This window comes from Quercus lobata, chromosome 9 (assembly GCF_001633185.2).
Source record: "Quercus lobata isolate SW786 chromosome 9, ValleyOak3.0 Primary Assembly, whole genome shotgun sequence".
In the NCBI taxonomy this organism is placed as follows: Eukaryota; Viridiplantae; Streptophyta; class Magnoliopsida; order Fagales; family Fagaceae; genus Quercus; species Quercus lobata.
In genome coordinates this window covers 22,884,765-22,909,199 of record NC_044912.1, presented here as the reverse complement: position 1 = coordinate 22,909,199, position 24,435 = coordinate 22,884,765, and the positions used below count along the sequence as shown (strand labels likewise).

The following is a 24,435-nucleotide window of genomic DNA, read 5'->3' as shown; positions in this document are numbered from 1 at the left end:
TTTTGATATGCCTAACCTTCTTTGCAATACCCTATTAAAAAATAATAATAAAGCAAATCTCTAAATTGTCCATATATATCACCTATATGTCCAACTTAAGTTAGATAAAGGTATTCATAGTGCCTTTCAAGTTCAACAATGAAGAAGCATTAAATTCTGCTCAAGTTCAAAAATAAACAAATTAATAATCCAACCCATAATACCGAGCAAAACAATATACCCATCAACAATTTCTTGGGTCTTAGTACAAATCATCACCGTGAGAAAGAAAATTAAAAAAAAAAAAAAAAAGACCCAGATTAAAAGAACCCATAAATCCCACAGCCAAAAAAACCCACCATCTAATTTCAATCCTTAATCTCAAAACTAACTAAAAAAAAAATCAAAAAAATTGGAATTTCAATTTATTTTCTTTCGTGTTCCCAATATATATGAAAAGTCAGAGAGAGAACTTATTGGGAAGTGATTGGGCTGGCAGTGTAGTTTAGAGATGCTAAGCAGTGAAGCCGACAAAGGCGTAGCAGGGGTTGATAGATCATTGGGGGAGAGAAATGGTGGCCGGTGGGTGGCGCAATGGTGGCTGGTTCGAGACTTGGTCCATACGATGACGGTGGTTTGCCGCGAGAGCGAAAGCGAAGCGGCAACAACAACATTGGGATTTTTTGAAAATTTTGAAAATTAGAGAGAACAGAGGAGAGGACTGAGGAGTGAAAAGTTGGAGAGAGAAAGATATGAATAGGAAAAAAAATGAGAGAAAGAAGGAATGAGAGTGAATTAAAATTGTTTTTTCCTAAGTGACGTGGATTGATGATGTGGAGTTATTTTAGAACCATTAGATTGAATGGAAGGCTAGGATTTGAGCTATTGCACCCCGTGCAACACCCTAGGTATTGCACGAGATCTCAACCCTTATGTAAACATGTAACTATAGTCTCGATGTAACTATAGTCTGCAAATTGCAATTCACGTTTCTCACAAAAAAAAAAAGAAAGAAAAGAAAAGAAAATCTGCAATTCACATGGGTTCTGACTTCTGATAACTATTGTAGATTGACGTGATAACTCATAGCATAGAAAAAGGTCGAATGCTTGTACTTTGGAGAAAAATATTAAAAATTTTAAAATTCTAGTAGAAAGTTCTGGGGTGTTGACTATGACTAGAGAGTTTAGTTCCAATTCCTTAACGAAAAAAAGAGAGAAACCCAAATCAGTGAAACTCGGCAACAAGTAAAAAAAAAAAAACCTTGTAGCAAGAAGAATAAAAAGAAAGGAAGAGCAAATAGAAGCAAACCTGAATGAAGATCAAAGAAGAGTAGCTAGCCAACAACGAAGAATGCTATAATAATAGAATCAAGATGGAGACTACAGAGAAGCAAGGTGAGCAGGGAAAAAAAATACTAATTGATACTATATTTGATTTCTTGAGATTTAAGATAGAGAGAAAATGTTTTTTTCTGTCTGTTTTTTCCTATAGATTCAAGTAATAAATGTTAGTTTCTATCAATGAAGTTATTTACAAAGCTATTAATTCAAATTTTAAATAGGAACATTATCTCTTCAATTTCTATGTTTTGGGAAAGGAGGCTTTAATTTTTTTTTTATAAACAGTCGGTTACAAAGGGGCCTAATTTTCTCTCTTCAAGTGTCCTTAATTTTCGCTTTTCATATCAATTTATTTCTATTAGTGGCGTCTTAAATTTTTTTCTCCCAGGTGAAGGAGCCGGAATTAATTTGAATTTAGGGGCCTTCTTTTATTTGGGGGCCTTAAGCCATTGCATCAATTGCTTCAATGGTTGAGCTGGCACTGCCTTTAATACTGTATTTAACGGTAAGGAAGGTTGTTAGATTCGTTTTTCTGTCTTTGCTTAGTCTCTTTTGCTCTGTTTCAAGTGTATATAGAGCACCTTGATGTATTTTATTCCGGCTAATCAATAAAATTACTCAGCAAGTTTCTTGCACAATAGCTCTTTTAAAACCATTTTTTGTTTCACTAACGGCATCTGGTAGACAGGAATTGTTACCATCATTTATTGACAATTAGCCTAGAAGGGATACTGATTTTGCATCCAAATATCAGAGTTTGACAACAGGGTCATACAAAGTGCAAACCATAACAAAGAATTTTCCCACTACCATTTTTATACGCCTCAGTTAGAATATAAATGGCTAAAACCAAAGATCACAATAATACGTCCCTAATATCTATTTTACATTTGGAATCTTTATAATGCATACCAAAATAACCAATCAAACACGTATCATCACAGTGCCCTGAAATCTATGTTACCATGCAAAAGCAATTTATTAATACTTGCAATTCAAGTTCTAGTAGTACTCTAGGCATCACATAATCTTAAATAAACAATTTCCTTCAGCAGCGTAAATTTGACAGAATATAATAGTGGCTTATATAATTCATATCCTTTCTTGTCCTAGTTTGACTGTGGATGGCTCTAGGAAAGTGCAGTTCAGCTTGATAACACTTGAGAGACCATGTGCATAGTTGGTCTAGATTCTGGATTCGCTCGCAAGCATTCAATTGCCAGCTTTATGATGAGTATCAGTTGATTCTCAGCCTGCAGCATGGGAGGTGGAATGCGTAGGTCAAACAAATCTTTCAACAAAATATTCTCCTCCACGGATGAAGCTGATAGAATGGAGGTGATTTCACCAGGATGCCTTCCTTTGATCACTTCAATAGCCAAAACTCCAAAGCTAAACACATCGCATTTCTCAGTTATCTTCATGGTATAAGCAAGCTCTACAAAAAAAGCAGAATATTATGCCAATGTATTGATATGATCTATGTTCTATAATGATTGAAGAAATAAGTACATTACCTGGTGCAACATATCCATATGTGCCGGCAAATGAAGTCCAATTGGATGAGTCTTGATTAAGAAGCTTAGCTGTGCCAAAGTCTGAAACATGAGCCTCGTAATCTAAATCCAGCAAAACATTTTTGCTTGATATGTCCCTGTGAACAATTGGCGGTGAGCAATCATGGTGCATGTAAGATAGAGCATGAGCCAAACCTTTGATGATATTCATCCTCTTATTCCAGTCCAACTCCTTTGCTCCTCCATCACTGCTCAAAATTTTGGCCAAGCTACCCCTTTCAAAGTACTCATAAATCAAAATCGAGTGTTGTGATTGTGAACAAAAGCCATGCAATTTTACGATGTTTCGGTGGCGTATTTCTGTTAATGCCCTTATCTCATTGAAGAACTCTTTTTGTTGTACAATCTCACCATCACACAAGGATTGGAGTTTCTTTACTGCCACTATGTTTCCTGATGTTAGAGTTGCTTTATACACGGTTCCATGTTTTCCCTTCCCAATACAAAACATATCATCAAAACCCTGTGTTGCTTCAATGATTTCCTTGTACATTGCTTTTCCATCAAAAGTTGTTATCGAAAACACTTTTTCATTGTGTGTGTTAGTCGTTTGATCTATATGAGGGTCCTTCCTATTTCTTTGCAAAATGAGGAAAACTCCAAGAAACATCAATACAAGTGACAGTGTTCCAAAAAGAGGGAAAATGATTAACAAAAAGATTTTGGGTCCCGTCTTTGAAACTGGTCTTCCTACCACACAGGGTTGCAATCCTGTAACATTTCCACACAACCCTTTATTTCCTCGTAGTGCTTCTATGCAAGCATCTTGAAATGCTTTGGTATTGGGAAGAGGGCCCACCAACTTATTATAGGATATGTCCACATATGACAAACCATGCATCTCTTCGAAAGCAATTGGAATAAAACCAGAGAGGTTATTATGGGAGAAATTCAACATCCCCAAGCTGTTAAGCTTGCCAATTTGTGAAGGTATCTTTCCTTCGAGTGAGTTATGACTCAAATCTAGCTGGGACAACTGAGCTAAATTACAAATTTCAACTGGAATATCATGGCAAAACTTGTTGTTGCTCATATTCAAATGGTGTAGTTTCAAAAAGTTCCCTATAATTCTGGGGATCGAGCTGTCAAATCTATTACTGGATAGATCCAGAATCTCAAGATTTGTCAACGATCCAAGCTTTGGAGATATATCACCAGAAAGTTGGTTTCCATTCAACTTCAATTCCGACAAAGAAGTCAACTTCCCAAATTCCTTTGGTAGCTTCCCAACCAACCAATTATAAGAAAGATCAAGTACATGGAGTTGAGTGAAGTTTCCAATTTCAGGTGGTATGCCACCTCCAATACCATTCCCAGCAATCCGCAGGGTGCCTAGTTGCGGGCACCTACCCCAACTGTGGGAGATTTCACCAGAAAATCTATTGTAACTTAGATCTATGTATTGCAGGTTTCTATAAACACCAAAATCTTCAGATAAATTCCCAACGAGTTGGTTTTGTTGAAGGCGGACTCTAATTAAACTCATGCAAGTCTTCAAGGTTTTTGGTATTGGACCTATGAGATGGTTGTCATATGCAGAGAAGTTTTGGAGAGATCCACTTTGGCATAAGTTTTGAGGCAAAAAACCAGTAAAGTGGTTTGTATTCAACAGCAGCGCAGTCAACTTTGTGAGATTTCCTATCTCTTGAGGAATAGGACCACAAAATTGGTTATCATGGAGGAATAGACCTGCTAAGTAACTTAAATTACCCAAGGAAATTGGAACAGTACCACTTAATTGATTGTTGCTGAGATCAAGAGTAGTTATGGACTCTAAGTTTCCTAATTCTTTAGGAACGATGCCAGAAAGTTGATTGTTGTTCAATTCTAAGACAGTTAGGAAGCTGAGAACTCCTAAAGACATGGGAATTGAGCCAGAAAAATTATTTTTCTGCAGGCTTAAAAATTGGAGATACTTCAAATTTCCAATTTCTGGGGGGATGGAGCCGTTGAGGTGATTTTCAAACACTTGCAACAATGTTAGCATTTCAAGGTTTCCAATACTATAAGGAATGGGACCTGTTAAACTATTGTTACTTATATCAAGTTCAAGTAAATTGCTAAGGTTTCCAATTTCTGGTGGAATGGAGGCAGAGAGTAGATTATTATAAAGGGCCAAATAAGCCAAGTTGCTTAAATCGCCCAAAGATGCTGGAATGGAATTCAAAAGCACATTACCATTGAGATACAAGTAAATCAGGTTGCTCAAATGACCTAAAGAAGCAGGAATGGAGCCACGGAGATTGTTGGCAAACAAAGAAAGGGCACTGAGAGACTTTAACTGGCCTATTTCTGGAGGAATCGAGCTATTTAATTGATTTTGAGCTAGGGACAGGAACTCAAGATTGATCAGTAGGCCAATCTGCGGTGGGATTGCCCCCGAAAAGTTATTAAAGGTTAGATCAAGATATTTGAGTTTGGAGAGGTGACTAATTTCAGGAGGGATTGTACCAAATAGCTCGTTCATGCTGAGATCAAGGTATGCAAGACTAGGGAGAGATGAGAATGGAAAATCATGAAGCGTACCTTTCAAGCTAGAGTTCGTCAAGTTTAACGTAGTAACACTTCCTGCTTGGGTGCAAGAAATACCGAACCAACTGCATGGGCTTGGGCTTGAGCTTGAGCTTGAGCTTGTATTTTGATAGCTCAAAGAATTGGTTGCATTATTAGGAAGGAGAGTCCATGAAGGCAGGGGTGACTGTGTCTCATTTTGAAGACTAGCTTTCCAATTGAGTAGAGCATCCATCTCTGCCTCTTCATTCACAGAAAGAGATGCAACATCGAATGAGGAATGTAAGACGGCCAACGCGACCAGAGAAAAAAGGGAAAACGCTTTTTTCAAGTTAGTCAATGCCATGGCTCTTTGTTTTGCAAGGTATGGTTCAGAATTCTATTTAAAATGTCTAAGCTCCCCCGCACTATTTACAGGTCCAATCAGTTTTGACGATGGTGGGTAAGAGAGAAAGGATTTGATACAGATTTCACACGCCAAGTACCATTACACGGAAATTATCTTTACCAATTCGTTTGAAGCTGGCCAAAAAGCTATTCAAAAAGATAAATAAAAAAATTTATATAAAAAAAAAGTCATAAAGTTAGTGTGAAAAGAAAAACCGGTCTATGAATTTGGATTTGTTCTTCACACTGAAAGTATCATTATACGGATTTTTTTTTGGTTAAAAAAAATGGAGGCCTTTATTGTTATATTACTCCTCCGGGCAGGGCGCCCGTCTGACATAGGCTCCGACCATTCTAGCCAGTCCGTGCAAGGGGGTCAACCGTCACTAAGGATGCCCACCAATGGAAGCCTGCGGGCAGTGAGACTCGAACCTAGGTGTGTTGCACAAAGCGTATGAGCCTTACCCACTCAACCAAGCCCCCGTTATCTTTATTAATTTGTTTCAAAGCTGGTCAAAAAGTAAATTCATAAAAAATAAGCGCTAATCAAAAAGTAATTCCTTTAATAAAAAAAAGAAAAAAGAAAAACAGCTAGTCAAAAAGTCAATGAGAAACATGGTTTAAAAATAAACTGCTAAAAGAGGAGAAAAAAGATGGTGTTATTATTTGGTGTTGGTTTATTTCTCACGACAAATTTCTATGTATTGTTGGGTTTCATTTGTATTGTAACAAATTTTTAGATTTGCTATTTGTAAAATTCTAGCTTAATTGTATACTAGAGATGACTTGCATTGGTCGAGTTAATGAGTTTTTTCAACACAACTCATTGTGATGGGTTAAAAAAAATTCAACCCATCATAGGGGTTTAACCCCAACCCACGTAGATTGGGTTAGGTTGGATAAGACCTATGAGATGGACAATTTTTATTAATTATTATGATTATTAGTATTATTATTATTAAATTGAGCATCAAAACAACACTACCACAAATAAGAGAAAGGGTTTGGGATCGTTAGGGAGTCCCCTATAGACATAAAGACTTGACTTCCACTGAACCGGCACTATAACCAAATAATCATGAGTATAACATCAAACAAATACAAATTATATGAGAAGAACTTAGAGTTTGGATTTATTTAGGCAGAGCGGCAAAAAAGTAAATAACAAAATTATATAATATTTTTTAATATATTTTTAACAATTTTAAAATATATTAATTATAGATGGGTTGGGTTGAGTTAGGTGGATTTGTAAATCTCAAAACCCAAAACCAACCTGACCCACTGTAAAAAAAAAAAAAAAAAAAAAAAAAAAAATGACCCAACCCAACCCACCAACCCTTAAAAACCAATCCAACCTGGTGGGTTGGGCTGGGTCGAGTTGGTTTTGGCTAGTTGGTGGGTTTGCTGCACACCACAACCCTTTAGCAATGGAAATTAATTTGACCCTCTGGATTAGGGAAAAGGAGCTCAAAAATTCAAATAAATATGACTTTAAACAAAAATATTTATAGACACTAACTTTAAATAAACATGTAAGGATATGTTAGGAACTCGGTGGTTCCTAATGAGAATGGATAGAAATCATAAGGAAATTAATGGGAATTGTAGGGAAATTGACTTAATTCAAGGTAGTCACCTTCCATAAAGAAATATTAAGAGAGAGAGGAAATGCACTTAGCAATAAGTTGATTTATTCTTCAATGATGGAAATGTGATTACCGATAAGTATTTATAGAACCATAAAATTATTATATTGGCCCATATGACCTTATCTTAATGGATTGATAGTTGATTTTGTGTGTTCATAATGTAGAAAAGCATATTCCATTTTCCTAGTCAAGAAAAAGGACTAAAGATCAATGAACATAAAATTCCAGGCATAATCTGGGAAGCACGGGTGTCGCATAATAAGAGCCTATTTGGCCAATAATTTTTGATCACTCAATTTCCGTCACTCAATTTCCATCACTCATCACTCATCACTCATCACTCAATTTTTCACATCCGTTTGCCTTCATCACTCAGTTTCCATCACTCACTATTTTTCACACTATTTGGGGGGCCCACACTTGTCATAGTGCAGCTTTTTTTTTTTTTTTTTTTAGTACCCAAAAACTCGAACCTAGTGAAAAAAAAAAAAACCAGTGAAGAAGACCGAACCTAGTGAAGAAGAAAGGAAAAAAAAAAAAAAAAAAAAACAACCCAGTGAAGAAGACCGAACCCAGTGAAGAAGAAAGGAAAAAAAAAAAAAAACCTAGTGAAGACCGAACCTAGTGAAGAAGAAAGGGGAAAAAAAAAAACCAGTGAAGAAGACCGAACCCAGTGAAGAAGAAAAAAAAAAAAAAAAAACTCTGTGAAGACCGAACCCAGTGAAGAAGAAAGGGAAAAAAAAAAAAAAAACCCCGTGAAGACCGAACCCAGTGAAGAAGAAAGGGAAAAAAAAAAAAAAAAAAACCCAGTGAAGACCGAACCCAGTGAAGAAGAAAGGAAAAAAAAAAAGTTAGTTGGTCAAAAGTTGTTGTTGAGTGGGTCCCTCATGTGTGTTTAATTACAAAAATGCCATTGAGTTATGAGTTATGGAAACTGAAAACAACCAAAAGGTATTTTCAGTTTCCATAACTCATAATTCAAAAATCAGAGAATTGAGTGATAGAAACAAAAAATTGGAAACTAAAAACTAGCTTGCCAAACAAACTTTTTTTTTGAGAATTGAGATGGGTCCCACCATTTTTGAGAATTGAGTTATGGAAACTGAGAATTGAGTGATGAGAATTGCCAATCCAAACAGCCCCTAAATAGCTGACTTTAAGTCTTGTCTATTTTCTTAGTCAAGAAAAAAAAATTAAAGACCCACGAACGTAAAATTCCAAGCATAATAAATAGATGATGTTGAGTCCATGGTTGATGATACATCGGAAAAGGAAAGTGAGACGTATTTTCCTTTCTTTTATGGGTCCATTTGGATTGAACTTATTGTTGTTGAAACTGAAAACTGAAAACTAAAAACACTGTAGCAAAATAATTTTTAAATGTGTAAATAGTACCGTAGAAGCCATTTTTAATATTTTTTAATATGTGAACAGTGTATGCATAGTATGTAAACAGTGCATATACTGTTCATAACAGTAAAATTGGTCTCCCAAAATCAACAATTGCGGGCCAAAAACAAGGAGAAAACACGTTTTGAGAAAACACAGACGTGAGACATAGAGCCAAACGCCCTCTATATTTGAAAAATTGCAACCCTATAAACATGACCGTTGAAAAAAATGCATTAGACGACCAGACCTCGATATGCACGTCTTCGTTGTTCAATTTCATCGTAAACAGGAAAGAGAAATGGGCGTTTGAACTTTTAGCATTTCCCTTTCTTTTATATTTGAAAAATTGCAACCCTATAAACATGACCGTTGAAAAAAATGCATTAGACGACTAGACCTCGATATGCACGTCTTTGTTGTTCAATGTCATCGTAAACAGGAAAGAGAAATGGGCGTTTGAACTTTGAAATTGAAACAATTACCATTGGATTTTGTCTGCTCTTCATGCCGAAATCATTTTCTATTCTCTCAGTCAAAAAAAGGAAAAAATATCCAGGAGGATAAGCATATTATATAATGATACAACGGGTAGGAAAATGAGATTTTTCTTTCTTTCTAAATTACTAATTGTAAAAAATAACACATTGCTGTCTAAATTACTTCAATTGATAAAATCTTTGTTAGGGAATAAAGAACTTGTGGGTTTCAAGAAAAAAAAATAAAGAAATAACATATTGTATTCTAAAATGAATTTTCTTATAAAATTGAATCGACTAAAAACTTGCATATGATTAGCTGTGGCATACTCAACCAAATGAGAAATTATACAGTACGCCAGCGGTCCTCTTTTATAATGAACGAATGATGTTTGTTTTAATAGGCTAACTCTATCCTAGTCAACTAATATCATATAGGCTTAATGGTTGTGATTTCTTGATTAGGCAACTAGTCATTGAATGTGAAAAGTTAAATTTAATAATTTATTTATTGTCATATAAGCTTAATGGTTGTGATTTCTTGATTTGGCAACAAACTTTTACAATTTTTTTTCCTTGTGTACATTTTGACCTGATTCTCATTGAATAAGAAAATAAATTTTACCATTTTTCTTTACATTATTACTTGGGCTTAGTTTGGAAATATACTTTCCAATAATAAATAAAATCCTTGGTTTAATTAGGACTGAAATAAAAACTTTTTTAAACAATTTGACTTATGCTATGGAATATATTATTATTAGAGTTATTCCTTTTTTGGAAAGTCCGATTATTTTATCATCATTCTGACCTCCATCTAGAGGGAAAGTATTTTTACTTTTAGTATCATTTATGAAATTATGCTACAATTAGGGGTGTCCAACAAAACCGCAGACCCGACCCACCAGACCAAACCGACCGGACCCAAACTAAAAACCGTCCGACCCGACTACCTGGTGGTCGATGGCGGGTCCTTGCCATCCCAAACCGATTCCGGCGGGTCGGATGGCGGGTCTTCCCTTCCAAAATCCAATCCACCCGACCCGACCGTGTATATAACCTAGTTCTTATTCATTCTATACTCTCCACTCCAGTTCAGACCATCACCGGCTCACTCACCCTCAGTTTCTCTGTCCACTCGCTCACTCAGTCTCGCCTCAGAGTCTCACGCTCTCGATCTCTCTCACGCTCAACAGCCAACACCATCGCCGATCTGAATCTTTAGATCTTCGAACCCCACCATCGCTTCATCACACCATCACCGATTTGAATCTTTAGATCTTCGAACATCGCACCATTGTTGAGCTACGGATCTCCTTCATCGTACTATCGCTGCCGATCTGCCAGTAACACTCTTTATTTCTTCGTTTTAGTCTCATGCAAGTTCAGATCTGCTATTATTTCTCTCCATTTCTGTCTGGGTTCTTCAGATTTATGGTTACTGATATTTAGGTCTGTAGATTTGTTCTTAAGATTTGTGAAATTTGTACCCAGTTTCGTCTTTGTTTTCTGTCTTTCGGTCGAGTCGGGTCCAAACGTCGTCCACCCAACCCGATCTGACTCGACCCGTTGTTTTTCGCGGTCGGCGGTGGGTCCGCCGTCCTTCAACTCATCAGAGTCGGGTCGGTTCCGGGTTGAGCCCAAACCTGAACCGACCCAACTCGTGGACACCCCTAGCTACAATAGACCAAATTATGCTAAAAATTATATTTGGAAATATTGTAAGAAAAGACTATTACTATTTAAATAAAAGCAATATAAATAAATAAATACACATTTGGCATTGAAAGTTATAGAAAAGATTTTATTTTTATTTTTTACCAAAAAATTTAAGATTGTTCTGATCGAGTTAGACCCAATAGTGACCCAAACCCAAGGTAGACTCAAATATTGGACCTGAACCCGACTGAAACATTCATCCAACCCACCCAAGACCCTTCAAGTCGGGTCGGTTGGTCGGGTGGGTTGGGTAGGCAGGGTCTATGCTTAGCCCTAATTCTGACAACACTTTTTAATGTTATTTTTTATAATTCAATCATTAAGAGAGGAGAGATTCGAAACGAGGATTTACCGTTTTTCCTTGGAAACCTAAGAAGTACTCCTAGTTAGCATAAAAGGCTGTTGTTTTTGTTAATGGGTTATTTTAGTTTTATTTATTTATTTATATATGTATACATATATATTTTTGGGTGTGATGGAGGGTTCTACGCTGCGGTGATTTTAGCAAAGTTAACATATACCGTACGTCCATAGAGTTTAGACATTACTCTTTTCAACAGATGGAGTCTACACTAGCCCAATTGATTTCAAACCTCCATTTTAAATGATGCAAAACTAAGAGACTACAATCAACTTCACAGTTTTGTTTTCTTTATTCAATTAAATGAATTTTTCAAATTGTAATTAGCAGACACTGATGAAGCCGGAAATTGACCTCGTTAGTATGCTCCTCATCAGTGCCAATGGATGAGCTCTGATATCTGTTGTTAAGAAAAGAAGGACAAGGAAAGTTCACCTGCGTGGTGCCAGTTGAGAACACTTCGATGCTTAAGTCAGCTTATGTCTCTCAATGGATAGTATAATTGTTGTCTACTAAGTTTTTCATCAAAAAAGTTACTTGGGTTCCATTGCCTTTTATAGTTTGCAGAGCATATCTGCGGAAGAGAACCCTTCTAATGGGGAACTCTTTGAGGATGCAGATCTTCAAGAGGCCTACAATAAACTTTGCAAAATTGCTGCAAAGGATGCTATGAATGTTGAATTTGGCCTAAAGAAAATTGAATTTCTTGAGCTTGATAAAAAGAATTTGCTTGTAAAACTGTTTGATGCTAATGAACTTTTGAACAATGTGAAAACTGAGAATATGCTATTGCTTGATAAAGTTAAATCTTTGGAACTTGATTTATTTGTTGCTAGATCTGCTAGTTCTAAACTTGATCAAATGCTGAGTGTTCAAAAGTCTCCTTCTGACAAATCTGGATTAGGTTTTGTTGAAAGCATCTCTGTGTCTGCTCCCCATTCCACAAACTTTGTCCCATCATCTTCTTCTGAACCTTCTGTGAGTGAGATTGTGAGTGAAACTGTCAAACCCCCTGTGAGTGAGGTTGTCAAACTCATAGAAGTTTCACCATCTAGGAAGATTAGGGTTGATCTGAAAGAGTCTAAACCTAAGAAGCCTACCCTGTCTAAGGATAAGTCACATGATAAACCTGCATGGGTTTGTCATTTTTGTGGAAATTCTGAACACATTCGTCCAAACTATTACAAGCTGCAAGCTGCAAAGAGAGCAAACAAACTAAAAGTACCTGTGCCTCAAGCACAAGATCCTATGGAACTCATTGGTGAATTGGTAAAGGCTTTAAACCTTTATTCCAATCCTGGAGTTGGTAATCATTCCTATGTGAATAAGAACTCCAATGCTCATGATGCATCTAAAAGGTTTTGGATGCAAAAGACTCGAACTAATTGAGTCTTTCTGACATGGTTCTTGTGCTTTAATGCTCTACCCTTTGTGACAATTGTTCTTTAGTTCTGTGTTTTTTTTTAGGATTTGCATTGCATAACATTCATGCATTTCATTCTAGGTGTTTTTTTTTAATAATAATAAAAAAAAAAGGGAAGAAAAAGGAAGCAAATTGTGTTTTGCACTAGTTTCTTGGTTTTTGAGAACAAGGTTGGTCAATTTATTTTCACATAACATGTCTTTTGTACCTTGTTTAACCTTGATGAGCTTACTTATTGCACACTACCAGTTGAAGCTTTGTAGTGCATGTTATGTGGGAAAGATGTTTATGTTTTTGATCACTCTGTCTTGATCTTGTAGTCACATTTTTTTTAACTGTCAGACTTGAACCTTTAAAGAAAGGCATAAATAACCATCTCACCACTGTTCACTAGCCAATCATGAACACCTTAGTGCATATCGTAAGATTTTGTGCTCGAGAAACTATAACACATGCACAAAAAGAACATAAGGTGTAGCCTCGGTTTAATTGCTTATTGCTTAAAATTGGTGTGTACTATTAGGCTTGATGCCAAATCACATAATTAAAATTGGTGTGTACATTATCCTGACTTTTTAATAAGTTACTGAATAAATTAAAATTGGTATGTATATTATGAGGCAAAATTCAAGAAACTTCCATGATTTCAAGCTTATGTTCTAGGAGATGTGGGAGTTATATGATGTAACTCTTTAGGTGATAGTCTCTTTTAAATTCTATGTGATGAATTTTGTAGACTTTGTGATCGATTGCTATTTACATATCACCTCACATGTATCTCAAGTTTTTACTAGTTGCACATACTACATGAGTTACTCTTTACTAAACATTGTACATGTTATTGTGTGTGTTTTTGGTCTGATCAACCAAGTTTGCAAATACTTTGAATTTTGTGCAAAATTGATTTGATGCTTGAAAATTTATTGAGAATGTAAGAAATTTTAAATTTGGGAAATTTGGGCTTCAATTCTTGTTTTTGAAAATCATATCATCACATACTCATGCATTGTGATTCCTATATTTCTATGCTTTGAGTTGTTTCTAAAATTTTTTCAAAAACTGAGTTTTTCTCAAAAATTTTGTGAGTCTTTGTCTGTTTTGATGATCGAGTTCGTTTTTCGATCGATTGAAATTGTTTTTAAAAATTTATGTGAGCCTCTATTTGTTTTGATCAATCGAACTTAATATTTCGATCAATCGAAAAACGTATGGGAAGTTTTTTAAAAACTGAGTTTCAGATCAGACAAACACTTTTTCAAAAAGTTCTTTGCTTTTTCTCTCCCCATATGACTCGGTCAAGGCTCACTCACAAATTTTTGTCGTTTTTGTCCATTCTTTTTGCAAGGTTTTCCTCTCCCAACGCCGGTAAGACCTTTATAGCCTTCCCTTTGCATTTATTTTCATGTTTTCATACATAAACTCATGCATTTTTGTGGGATTTTCGAACCTTTTCAAAATTGGGATTTTTGTTGAATCAAGCTTCTTTTTCTGAAATTGATCATTGGGTTTTGTTCCTATATTGTTATAATCATGTTATATGATAGTTAATTTGATCAATTTGGGGCTTTGTGATAAATTGAAAATTCTAGGGCTTGTATTGAACTGGAATTGGGGCTTTTTGTTCAAATTGGTTCAATTGATGATATTGGCTTGTTGAATTGATGTAATTGGTCATTATTTTCTGAAATCTATCTTGTATGATGATCAATTAGTCAATTTCTTACAAATTGATCAAGTGGTATTTCAAAATTTTGGGTTTTTTTTTTTGTTAGAAACTCTATGCTCAAGCTAAATTTGTGAACTTGAACTTAATTGCACTGCATTTAGTCATGCATCACTACATTTAATTTGTTCATGCATCATATAGTTTTTTGTTCTATATTTTTTTTGTGCTAACTTGCAGTCTGCCCATAGTATTTTTTTTGTTTTTCTTCGCTTTGTGTCTTGGTCCTTATCCTAGCACTATGCCTAGGAAAACTAGAGCTCATAGGACCCCCTCTACTTCCTCTGAGTCTCCCTCTAGGAATGAGGTGTTTAGGAATGACAAAAGCAGAGGGGGATTTAAGAAATTGAACAGTAAGCGAAAGATTTGGGCTGAGCGTTCTGTGATTTTAGATGAGATTGATCCGGCCATTAGAGCTAACTTTGAGTCTAGAGATTGGTTGTCCCTCTTAGAGATAGATCATCCACCCCCGACCACCTTAATTAGAGAGTTCTTCTCGAATCTCTCTTGCCATGTCTATGATTCCAACACTCTTGTTAGGAGTTGGATACGAGGTGTTGAGTTCACCATTACTCCTCGGGTAGTGGTTGAAGCTTTTGGGGTTCCAGTTGTTCGGGAGCCTGACTATCCCTATGATGAGTCTCCACCCTTAGATGATGTCATGTCATACATCACTGGGTCTTCTCTCCAGTGGGGTTCTGATCCTCGGATCACGTTTGCTAAGCTTACCGAGACTGCCTATCTTTTCTTTAGGATAGCGTGTCATTCTTTATGGCCTATTTCTCATCTCCACACCATCCCTCTAGAGCGATGTGTGTTTTTGTATGCTTTTGTTTCTGGTGCGTCTATCAGTTTCCCTCATCTGTTCCTTCGTTCTTTGAACGAGGTTCATAGGAGTTCTACCATAGGGCATGCGCTTATCCATCCTATTTTCATTCATAGGATTTTTTTGTTTCTTGGTCTAGATGGTTTTCCTTCTGGTAAGCCTGTTCATGTTGTTGCTCCCATAGGTGCCACCTTTCTTAGGCAGAGGGTTGCTCACTTGAGAGTTGATCCTTCGCGTCCTAGAGGTATGTCATCTGGTGCTGTTCCCCCTCCTCCCTCTTCTATAGGTGCTGATGCTACTGAGGTGTCTAGTACTATTGCTGCTAATGCTGATGTTCCTCTACCGACTACTTCGGATGATTCGGATGTTCGACGTACGTTGGATCATGTCTTGACCGTTCAGGCGGCTTATGGACAGATTTTGGTGGATGTGCTCAATGAGATCCGTGCTTTGGGCGCAGAGTTGGCACAATTTAGACGATTTTCACCATCACCTCCCTTTTAATGATGGATTTTGATTGCCCTTTGGCATTCCGTCACAAAAAAGGGGAGTGCATATTTGATTTGATTTGATTGATTTGAGCTCTTGTAGAGTTTTTGTCTTCATGGGGAGAGTATTTTTGTTGGTTGGAGCTTGTGAAGTTTAGATTGTATCTAGGTGCTTCACATTGTATTTTACCTTTTTAGCTCTTGCCATATTTTTGTTGGGATATTCATGTCAGGGGGAGTTACTTTTATTGTTTTATATGTTTCTTGTTTTTAACTGCTTATTGATTTATATTTATGAGTTATTCATTGATATATTTCTTTATTGTGTGTTGTTTGAAATAAAGAATTTAATTTGTTTACTTGTATTTTCCACACATGCGGTTATGCATTTTGTTTAGTGTTTCAGGAAATGTACAAGTTGATTCAATTGAGCTGCTGTCTATACTTGCAACTGATGGATAGTAGTTAGGATTGAGTTTGTTTTATGAGCATTCGTTTTGTAAAGGGCTTTTCTTTGTAAACTTTGAGCTTTTAGTTGTGTTTTGTCACGAATTGCCAAAGGGGGAGTTTGTTAGGTTCTAAAGACTTAGGTTTTTATGTATTTAGAACTCTAATGTGTATTGTTGGCAAACCATGATCAAAACAATATGTTTAGTAGTGTTTAGACTTGCTCAAAGTTGTATCTTTTATGTAAAGTTGGAATCGAGCTGATGCAGAAGTTACTATGCATTTCGGCCTTGCTCGATCGATCGAAGCTTAGGCTCGATCGATTGAATCTTGGGCAGAATACGTTTTTCTACAGAATTCCAACTCAGCCCTAGTTTGTTTAAAACATTTAGGGTTTTCTAATTTTTCCTAAGTATAAAAGGCAAACCCTAGCCACGTTTTAGTGTTACTCATATTGCTGTTTGTGTAAATTTCTTGTGAGATCTAGATGAGCTTTCCTTTACACAAACTTAGGGTTTTCAAGGAGGAGATATTATCTACACCTTGATAATCAATTTAGTTGCTGCCATTGAAGTTTAAAGAAACAAAGCAGGTGTGCTTGTATCTGGTGGTGAATCTAAGAAAGAAGGAGTCCGTGGATTTGGAGCTTACATGTGCTCATGTCAGTAAGTTCTACTGGTGGGTAGCAATAAGAAGTTGAACGTGGGGGCTTGTAAGTCTTATTGTATGAATTTTGATTATTTCAAGATAGTGGATCTAGTGGTGAATCTAAGAAAGAAGGAGTCCGTGGATTTGGAGCTTGCACGTGTTTATGTCAGTAAGTTCTACTGGTGGGTAGCAATAAGAAGTCGAGCGTGGGGGCTTGTAAGTCTTATTTTATGAATTTCGATTATTTCAAGATAGTGGATCTGGTGGTGAATCTAAGAAAGAAGGAGTCCGTGGATTTGGAGCTTGCACGTGTTCATGTCAGTAAGTTCTACTGGTGGGTAGCAATAAGAAGTCGAGCGTGGGGGCTTGTAAGTCTTATTGTATGAATTTCGATTATTTCAAGATAGTGGATTCAGGTTTACCTTGAGGATAGTTAGGTTAAATCCTCACCAGGTTTTTACCGGTTTGGTTTCCTAGGTGATCATATCTTTGTGTTATTTATCTTTTTGCTGCTTTGCATGATATGATTGTTGTGATTGTGATAACCTAGATTTGTTAAATTGGATTAAGTAACAACTTGGCTAATTACCTAGGCTAATCCAATTGTGTTTTTAAGGGATCTAAAAACCATCACATGTATCCCAACTGATTATCTACTGGATCGATTACTGCTTGGAGGGCGGCGGAGAGGTTTTTCACTGAGTTCTTCGGTTTCCTTTTCAATAACACATCGGCGTGTTATCTTGTGTTTGTATTCTTCTTCCCTACTCTTTTACCTATCATTTTACTGCTATGTTATTATGAATGAGTTAGAGTAACTTGTTTGTTTATACGCTCGCATTTACTCTTTTTTGCACTTAGTATAATTTAGAGTAAAATCTATCGAGCCGTAATTTTAATTTGGGGGTCTAAATAGCTCTTATGTTTTCACACATTTTAGAGCATTCAATTGGTATCAGATCGGGTGCACTTGCTGTGGTTTAATTACCTTAGTGTGATTCTTGACCCAGTTTAAGATGGACCGGTCTCAATCTCTAAATGCTCCACCATATTTTGATGGTAGCAACTATGCCTTTTGGAAAATCTGGATGAGGGCATTTCTGTGTCCAATTGATGAAACCGTTTGGGATGCGGTGGATGTTGGTTGGACTAGGCCGGGGTCTGCTAAATCCACTTGGGATAAGGCAGCCCTTGTGGCATCTAATGTTAACAGTAAAGTTTTGAATGCAATTTTTTGTGGTGTTTCTCTAGATGAGTTTCACAGGATTTCTCACGTAATTGTTGCCAAGGGGGCATGGCAAATATTGGAGACCACCTATGAAGGCATGAAGAAGGTGAAGGACAATAAACTGCAGATGCTAACCACCTGATTTGAAGAGTTGAAAATGAGTGGAGACGAGTCATTTGACTCATTCTATGGCAAGCTGAATGAGGTGGTTATTGGCAAGTTCAACTTGGGTGAGAAGACGGAGGACTCAAAGATAGTGAGGAAAATCTTTCGATCATTGCTGGAGAGCTTTCATGCAAAGGTTACAACAATTGAAGAGAGTAAGGATCTTGATGATATCAAGGTTCAAGAACAAGTTGGCTCACTTCAAACATATGAGCTATCGTTGCCATCACAAAGGAAAAGCAAATCCCTTGCTCTTAAGACGATTGATGAAAGGGTAGAAGCTCACGACCCATCGGATGAGGATGTTGTCGAGAAAGAAGTTGCATATCTTGCAAAGAATTTTCGAAAATTCTTGAAGTTCAAGAATAATGGAAAATTTGCTGAGAAAGGGAAATTCCCAAGTTTTGGAAAGGATAAAAAGGACTTCAAAAGGAAAGATGGGAAGGAGTCTCAATCTGATCAAGGAATCACTTACTTTGAGTGCAACAGACATGGACATTTCAAGAAAGAATGTCCCAATTATTTGAGAATGAAGGGCAAGGCGTATGTCACAACTCTTAGTGATTCTGACTCTTCCAATTTAGATTTGGAAGAGAGCTGTGATGGAGAAGGGAATTACTCCACTTTTATGACTATTGCTCACGTTGAGTCTTCGGAGGACTTGAGTTTGCTAGTGGAAGAGCTTGGGGAGCATAGTGAGGTGGAGTCAATGGGAGTAGTAGAAGAATCCGGTGGTGAGGAAGATGAAAGTATAGTGGGACTTAAGAAGTTAGGAGAATATGCAAGAGTGGCCAAGGTAGCCGTTAAAAAGATGAAGAAGACAGAGGAGGACTATAGAAGCCTTCTAGTGTGATATAAGGAGACCAAGTGTGAAATAGAGACACTGAATGGAGAGCTTACCAAAGCCTACTCAAAGATAAAATTTCTTGAACTTGAGGTGGTTCAAGCCAATGCTAAAATAGAGCAAGTCTCCTCCAAGAAGCTTGATGAAGTTGTTTCTCATCAAAAACCTTTCTCCGATAAACCGGATTGGGATATATTGGAGAGAGTAGTTCAGCTGCCAAAATCTCCAAGGAAGTAAACTTTGTGAAAACCAAAGAACCGATAGTAGTCGCCACTATTGCTGAGAAAGTGAAGAAAGAGAAGAATAAGAATGTGGCTGACCAACAGGTGTTGATAAAACCTCGTAATCAATCAGTGGTCGAACCTAAAGCTAAAGGGAAATCACTTCCAAAATCACAAAGAGATCCAAGAACAAGACATTTTTGCCATCATTGTGGATTCAAGGATACACCAAACCAAATTGTCATAAGCTTAGAGCATTGAAGAATGCAAGGGATCAAAGGTCAAGAGGACCACAAGATGACAAAAGGAATTGGGCTGTTGAGCAATCAAGAGGTCGAGATGGTGATTCCGAAGTGATGGATGTGATGAAGATGATTGATGCATTCACAACCTGTTTGGCAAACTTCAACAGAAGGTTTGAAAGCCACAACACTCGTACCTAATCCTATAGGGATATCACCCCAAACGCACATGACGTGTGGGTGAAGAAGGGTACTCATGCATACACATTACAACGTGTCCATGCATTAATACTTCCAATGCTTCCGGTTTATAACATGTTTCGTTTACAAGTTTGTGTTTGTACTTGTTTTTTTTGTTGATCTTACTTTACTTGTTTTGTTTTTGAGTGTGTTCAAAAATTCAAAAACCATAAAATTGAAAAATCTTCAAAAAGTTTGATCGCTTGTGTTGTGTATATCACATGTGAGTTTGGCCTAGTACCTTCGTACTAATGGCGTAGTGCATTTACGAGCTTAGCTTGTTATGTATGCACATATATCTTTGTGGGAGAAATCTTGAAAACTATGTGTAATTGTTGGAAATAGATCTTCAAGCTTGTCATGAATGATTGGTCAATAGTCTTGATAGTCTTGATACTTGTATAGACTTGTGCCTATATATCTTCCCACCTTTATTTTTATGTTTTTACAATAGAGCTCACCAAATGTAAATCTCAAAATGAAAAAGAGATTATAAACTGCAAAAGCCTGTCACACATACTAGTATTTGACTAGGAAAAAGGGAAAGCGACTTTTATATTGAAATGTATGGTGCTCAAAAAGCCAAAGGCTAACTCTCAATGTTGAAATATAAAAAATTTCAAGCACCGATCTCAAAAAGAGATGTATTATCCAAAAATGATCAAATGTTATGATTTATGCAGAAGCCAAATGAAACGATTCTATGTTTTGTAATCATTATCTTATGGGAGGTCATATATGTTCATTTCTATAATTGAGATAAACCACTTGATTTAGTACCATTTGTGTATGACTTGATTGAATTGATCATTGAAGCTTCCCTCTGATCTAAGGACTATTCCACATTTGATACTCATCCATAACGCACAAGACTTTGTTCAAATAATGCTTATCTCATTTGTGCGATTGTACATGTTCAAATGTGATGTGTATGCTCAATTACTTGTCGATCAAACCCAAAAAGATTTTTAAGTGTTTTATATGTTTTTGAAAGTGATTTTATACTTTTGTGTTTTTATTTTTTGGTCAAAATGCATTTTTGTGTTTTTCTTCAAAAAACTAGTTCAGAGGCAGTTTCGCGAGAAGCTCGTGACATAGAGCTTCCCGTGAAAAGTGTTTAAGGGAAATAATTTTTTTTCAATTTCATACAGAGGCTATTACGATTATCTCGTGACTATTTCGCGACTAAAAGCTTCTTGCGAAAGCTTATGTGATTTTCGTGACTAATATCGCAACTGCCTAACCTGTGAAAAATGTGTGTTTTCAGTTTTATATAGCAGATGTGATAGTTTTTCAAACTCACTTCATTTCCTTCGCACTGCCTCTCTCGAACCCCTCTCAACCCAAAATCATTTTTCACTCAAACCCCTTCACTCTCAAGCTTGTTTTCTACATTTTCATCTTCAAGGTATGTTTTCTAAAACATTTTCTTTTCTTTTGTCTTAGATTATGCAGAAATTAAGTTAGGGTTTCCAAAATTGGGGATTTTTCAAAAATGGGTTGGGGTTTATGTTTATGTGAAAATTTCTTCAAAATTTTGATTGGGTTGAGTCCCATTTGATCTTTATGCATCTGTGTTGGCCCCTTATGGCAATCTAAACATGTATTGAGGTAGATTTCATCATGTTCATGCATTGTTCATTTGTGTTGTGCACTATTGCATGCTATGTGTTTGACAGAATGTTCATATGACTTTCTTGTGTGAATTGGACTCAACTGAGCTCCATTCCTTGGATGTACCCTTGATTAAACTTGGGTAACATGTTTTGGTCAAAAAGCGTGTCTTTTACACATTTTCCCCATTTTGTGCCATGCCATGCCATGCCATGCACCTCCTAGGCTCACACTAGGCATCCTCTAGGCACTCCCCATGCATCACCCACTGCACACACATGCACAACACATGCACACACATGCACAGTCACTTATTTCATACATTATGATATTGTTTACATGTTTTAACAGTTATAGCATGTTGTTTTGAGTTTGTTATGCTCTATTTCAAGTTGTTTTTACTTTTGTTTTGGAATAACTTGAATCTAATCAAATTTTGTGGTTTGTTTTGTGTTTCTGCACCTGTTTCCTTTCTTTGTTTTCTATTTTTGTGTGCAAATGTCTCCGTTTAAAAGCTCAGCTGTGAAAGGAGGCAGCAGCAAAGGGAAAGAGCCGGTGATTGATGTTGATGACCCATCACCTAGGTCAAAGAGGACTCGTTCTTCAACAGGAGTGTATGACTCTAACTTATTCAGATCCTATGCTGCGTTCTAGACCTATCAGAACTACTTTCGAGAGGCTCCATTGTTGGTTGAAAGAGCTGTTGACCAGCCATCTCTCCTTGACACCAATATTCCCATATGGTTTGCCACCAAGGATTGGAAATCAAGTGCTGGGTTAGAGGAAAGATGTTCTCAGTTACACCGGTTTACTTGGCGGAAATCCTACACATCAACCGGCCAATATTACCTATACCACCGGTATATGATGAACTGAATCCGGATGAGGAGGTTCTTCGGGAAGCTTTAGGAGATAATTTGGAATTCTCCTCCAATGGGAAGTCAATAAGTGTGGCATCTCTTTCTCCCGAATTAAGGCTACTCACAATGATCATGTTTAGCAACCTCTATCCTTTATCAAGCATTGGTTACATGAATCTTGGTCGAGCATTATTCTTGCATGATCTGATCACTGACGAGGAGATTGATGTGTGTTCTCATATTTTCCACATTTTGGCAAAAACGGTTGAACGGACTGCTTCAAGGAATTGTATTCCTTTCTGTCGCCTTATCTTAAGGATTTTGAAGCTCAAAGGTGTGCATCCCTCGAAAGATGAGCGCCCATACCCAAGGCCAAGTCCGATTAATATCCGTACTCTCCATGCAAGTATGAGCCACACCAAGAAAAGAACCAAGCAAGAAAGTCATGCTACTCTGGGAAGCTCACACTCTACCTCCCATGCTTATGATGAACAGCTAGACAACATCATGGCTACTCTCCAAGAGATCACTACCAAAATATCCGTACTAGCTACCATCATGCACTCCCAACACATTCGCTTCAACACCAAGTTCATATCTCTTCAGACTCAGATGGACCAAATTCATAGGAAGCTAGAGGAACATGACAACTAGCTATTCCATGACAAAAAGGGGGAGATGGTGTTGTTGACAGGGGGAGTGTAGTGATAGGGGGAGGAAAAGCTAGTAGTTGCTATTTGGTTTATAGTTTTTATTGCTTTTCTTTATGCTTAAGTACATTGTTCTTAATTTCAATCTTATATTTAGTATTTGTGTTTATCTCAATGCTTTGTAGCATTTTTTAAGTACTTTTAGATGTTGATATTATGTCTTAAGTACCTCACACTTGTACCCTTGTAGGATCTTGTATCCTAAATGCATATACTTCGAGTATTTTGCATTGGTTGTGTGTTGGACATGCAATTGATCATTGTGATTGGTCTTCATAGCATTGCATGTCCAGATGAGCATTTACTTACTAAATGTTCATTGTAGTCATTCTTTAATGACTGACCTTGTTTGATCAAGATATGCTTATATGTTTTATAGCGTTTACAAACTTGATCGCACTTTACTTGCTCATGTACGTACCATGTATTCAACTTATCATAAGCTTAATAAAAGTTTTATTTGTGGGCGAGTGTTTCAGGTTACAGGTATATACGTGCAAGTGCTTCACAGCTTCTGGATTAGGTGTGAGTGAGTTTTTCCACTGTTCCCAAACTCACGTCTATGTCTAGAGTCTGCTTTAGGGGTTTTGTCACGGAATAGCCAAAGAGGGAGATTGTAAAGTTGTAATTTACAACTATGTGTTTTGTTGGGTTTAATTCCATGCCAAATTTGATTGTAATTGTAAGGTTGAATTTAATCAACCAATTCTATTGGCTTTATTCTGTGCCAATTTGCTTGTAATTCAGCATTTAAAAACCCTGTATTTAGGTGGGAATCATGTAAGGGTAGTGTGTGAGAGAGTGTGAAGAAAAACTTAGAAGTGTGCATTCTGTAGGGACTCACGACTGGATCTTGTAGGTGGCTTACGGTTGGTAAGTCGCCAAAAGCAGACACACGTGTGAGGCATGCAGAGGAGTTGAAGAGTCACGCCAGCTGTTGCATTACAGGACAAAAGTCCCAGGCTGGCCAGATAGTTAGCTTGCGACTTGAACTTGCGACTCAGTCTAATTGCGAGGCCAAGTCGCCAGAACACTCTGTTTGGGAAAAATTGACCTTTTGCATTCCAAACACACACCAGTATATATACCCCTTATACCCACGTATTGTAGAGAGCTTCCAGAAAAAATTTTGAGTGAGAAACCCTAGAGAAAAACAAGATTGACTCATCCACAATCTTCATCCTTTGATTCTCCAAATTTCTCTACTCTTACCCTCTCCATTGTTATATTCTTGAGAGATACATTTAGCCAAATCTTTTTCTCACCATACCCATATCTGTGAGAAGGTTATTTGGTGCTTGAGAAGCAGTTAGGAAGGGACCAATTGATATTGGTTGATGCTATGGGCTATAGCGGAAT

The 24,435-nt window shown here is 36.9% G+C and overlaps 1 protein-coding gene across 1 annotated transcript; it reads right to left on the bottom strand.

The window, feature by feature from the left end:
* Nucleotides 1-2,324: 2,324 nt before the first annotated feature.
* Nucleotides 2,325-5,446, bottom strand: LOC115959243 (MDIS1-interacting receptor like kinase 2-like). Its single transcript, XM_031077582.1, has 2 exons — nucleotides 2,840-5,446; nucleotides 2,325-2,760 (listed from the first exon to the last, which is right to left on the bottom strand). The coding sequence occupies exons 1-2, from the start codon at nucleotides 5,364-5,366 to the stop codon at nucleotides 2,468-2,470; spliced, it is 2,820 nt and encodes a 939-aa protein (XP_030933442.1). The 5' UTR covers nucleotides 5,367-5,446; the 3' UTR covers nucleotides 2,325-2,467.
* Between the last annotated feature and the right edge of the window lie 18,989 nt (nucleotides 5,447-24,435).

Excerpts from the sequence above, each read along its gene's own strand:
- LOC115959243 (XM_031077582.1), bottom strand. The coding sequence starts at position 5,366 with ATGAACGAGCTATTTGGTACAATCCCTCCTGAAATTAGTCACCTCTCC. Across the intron at positions 2,761-2,839 it reads ATATGGATATGTTGCACCAG|AGCTTGCTTATACCATGAAG; the intron begins GTAATGTACTTA and ends CTTTTTTTGTAG.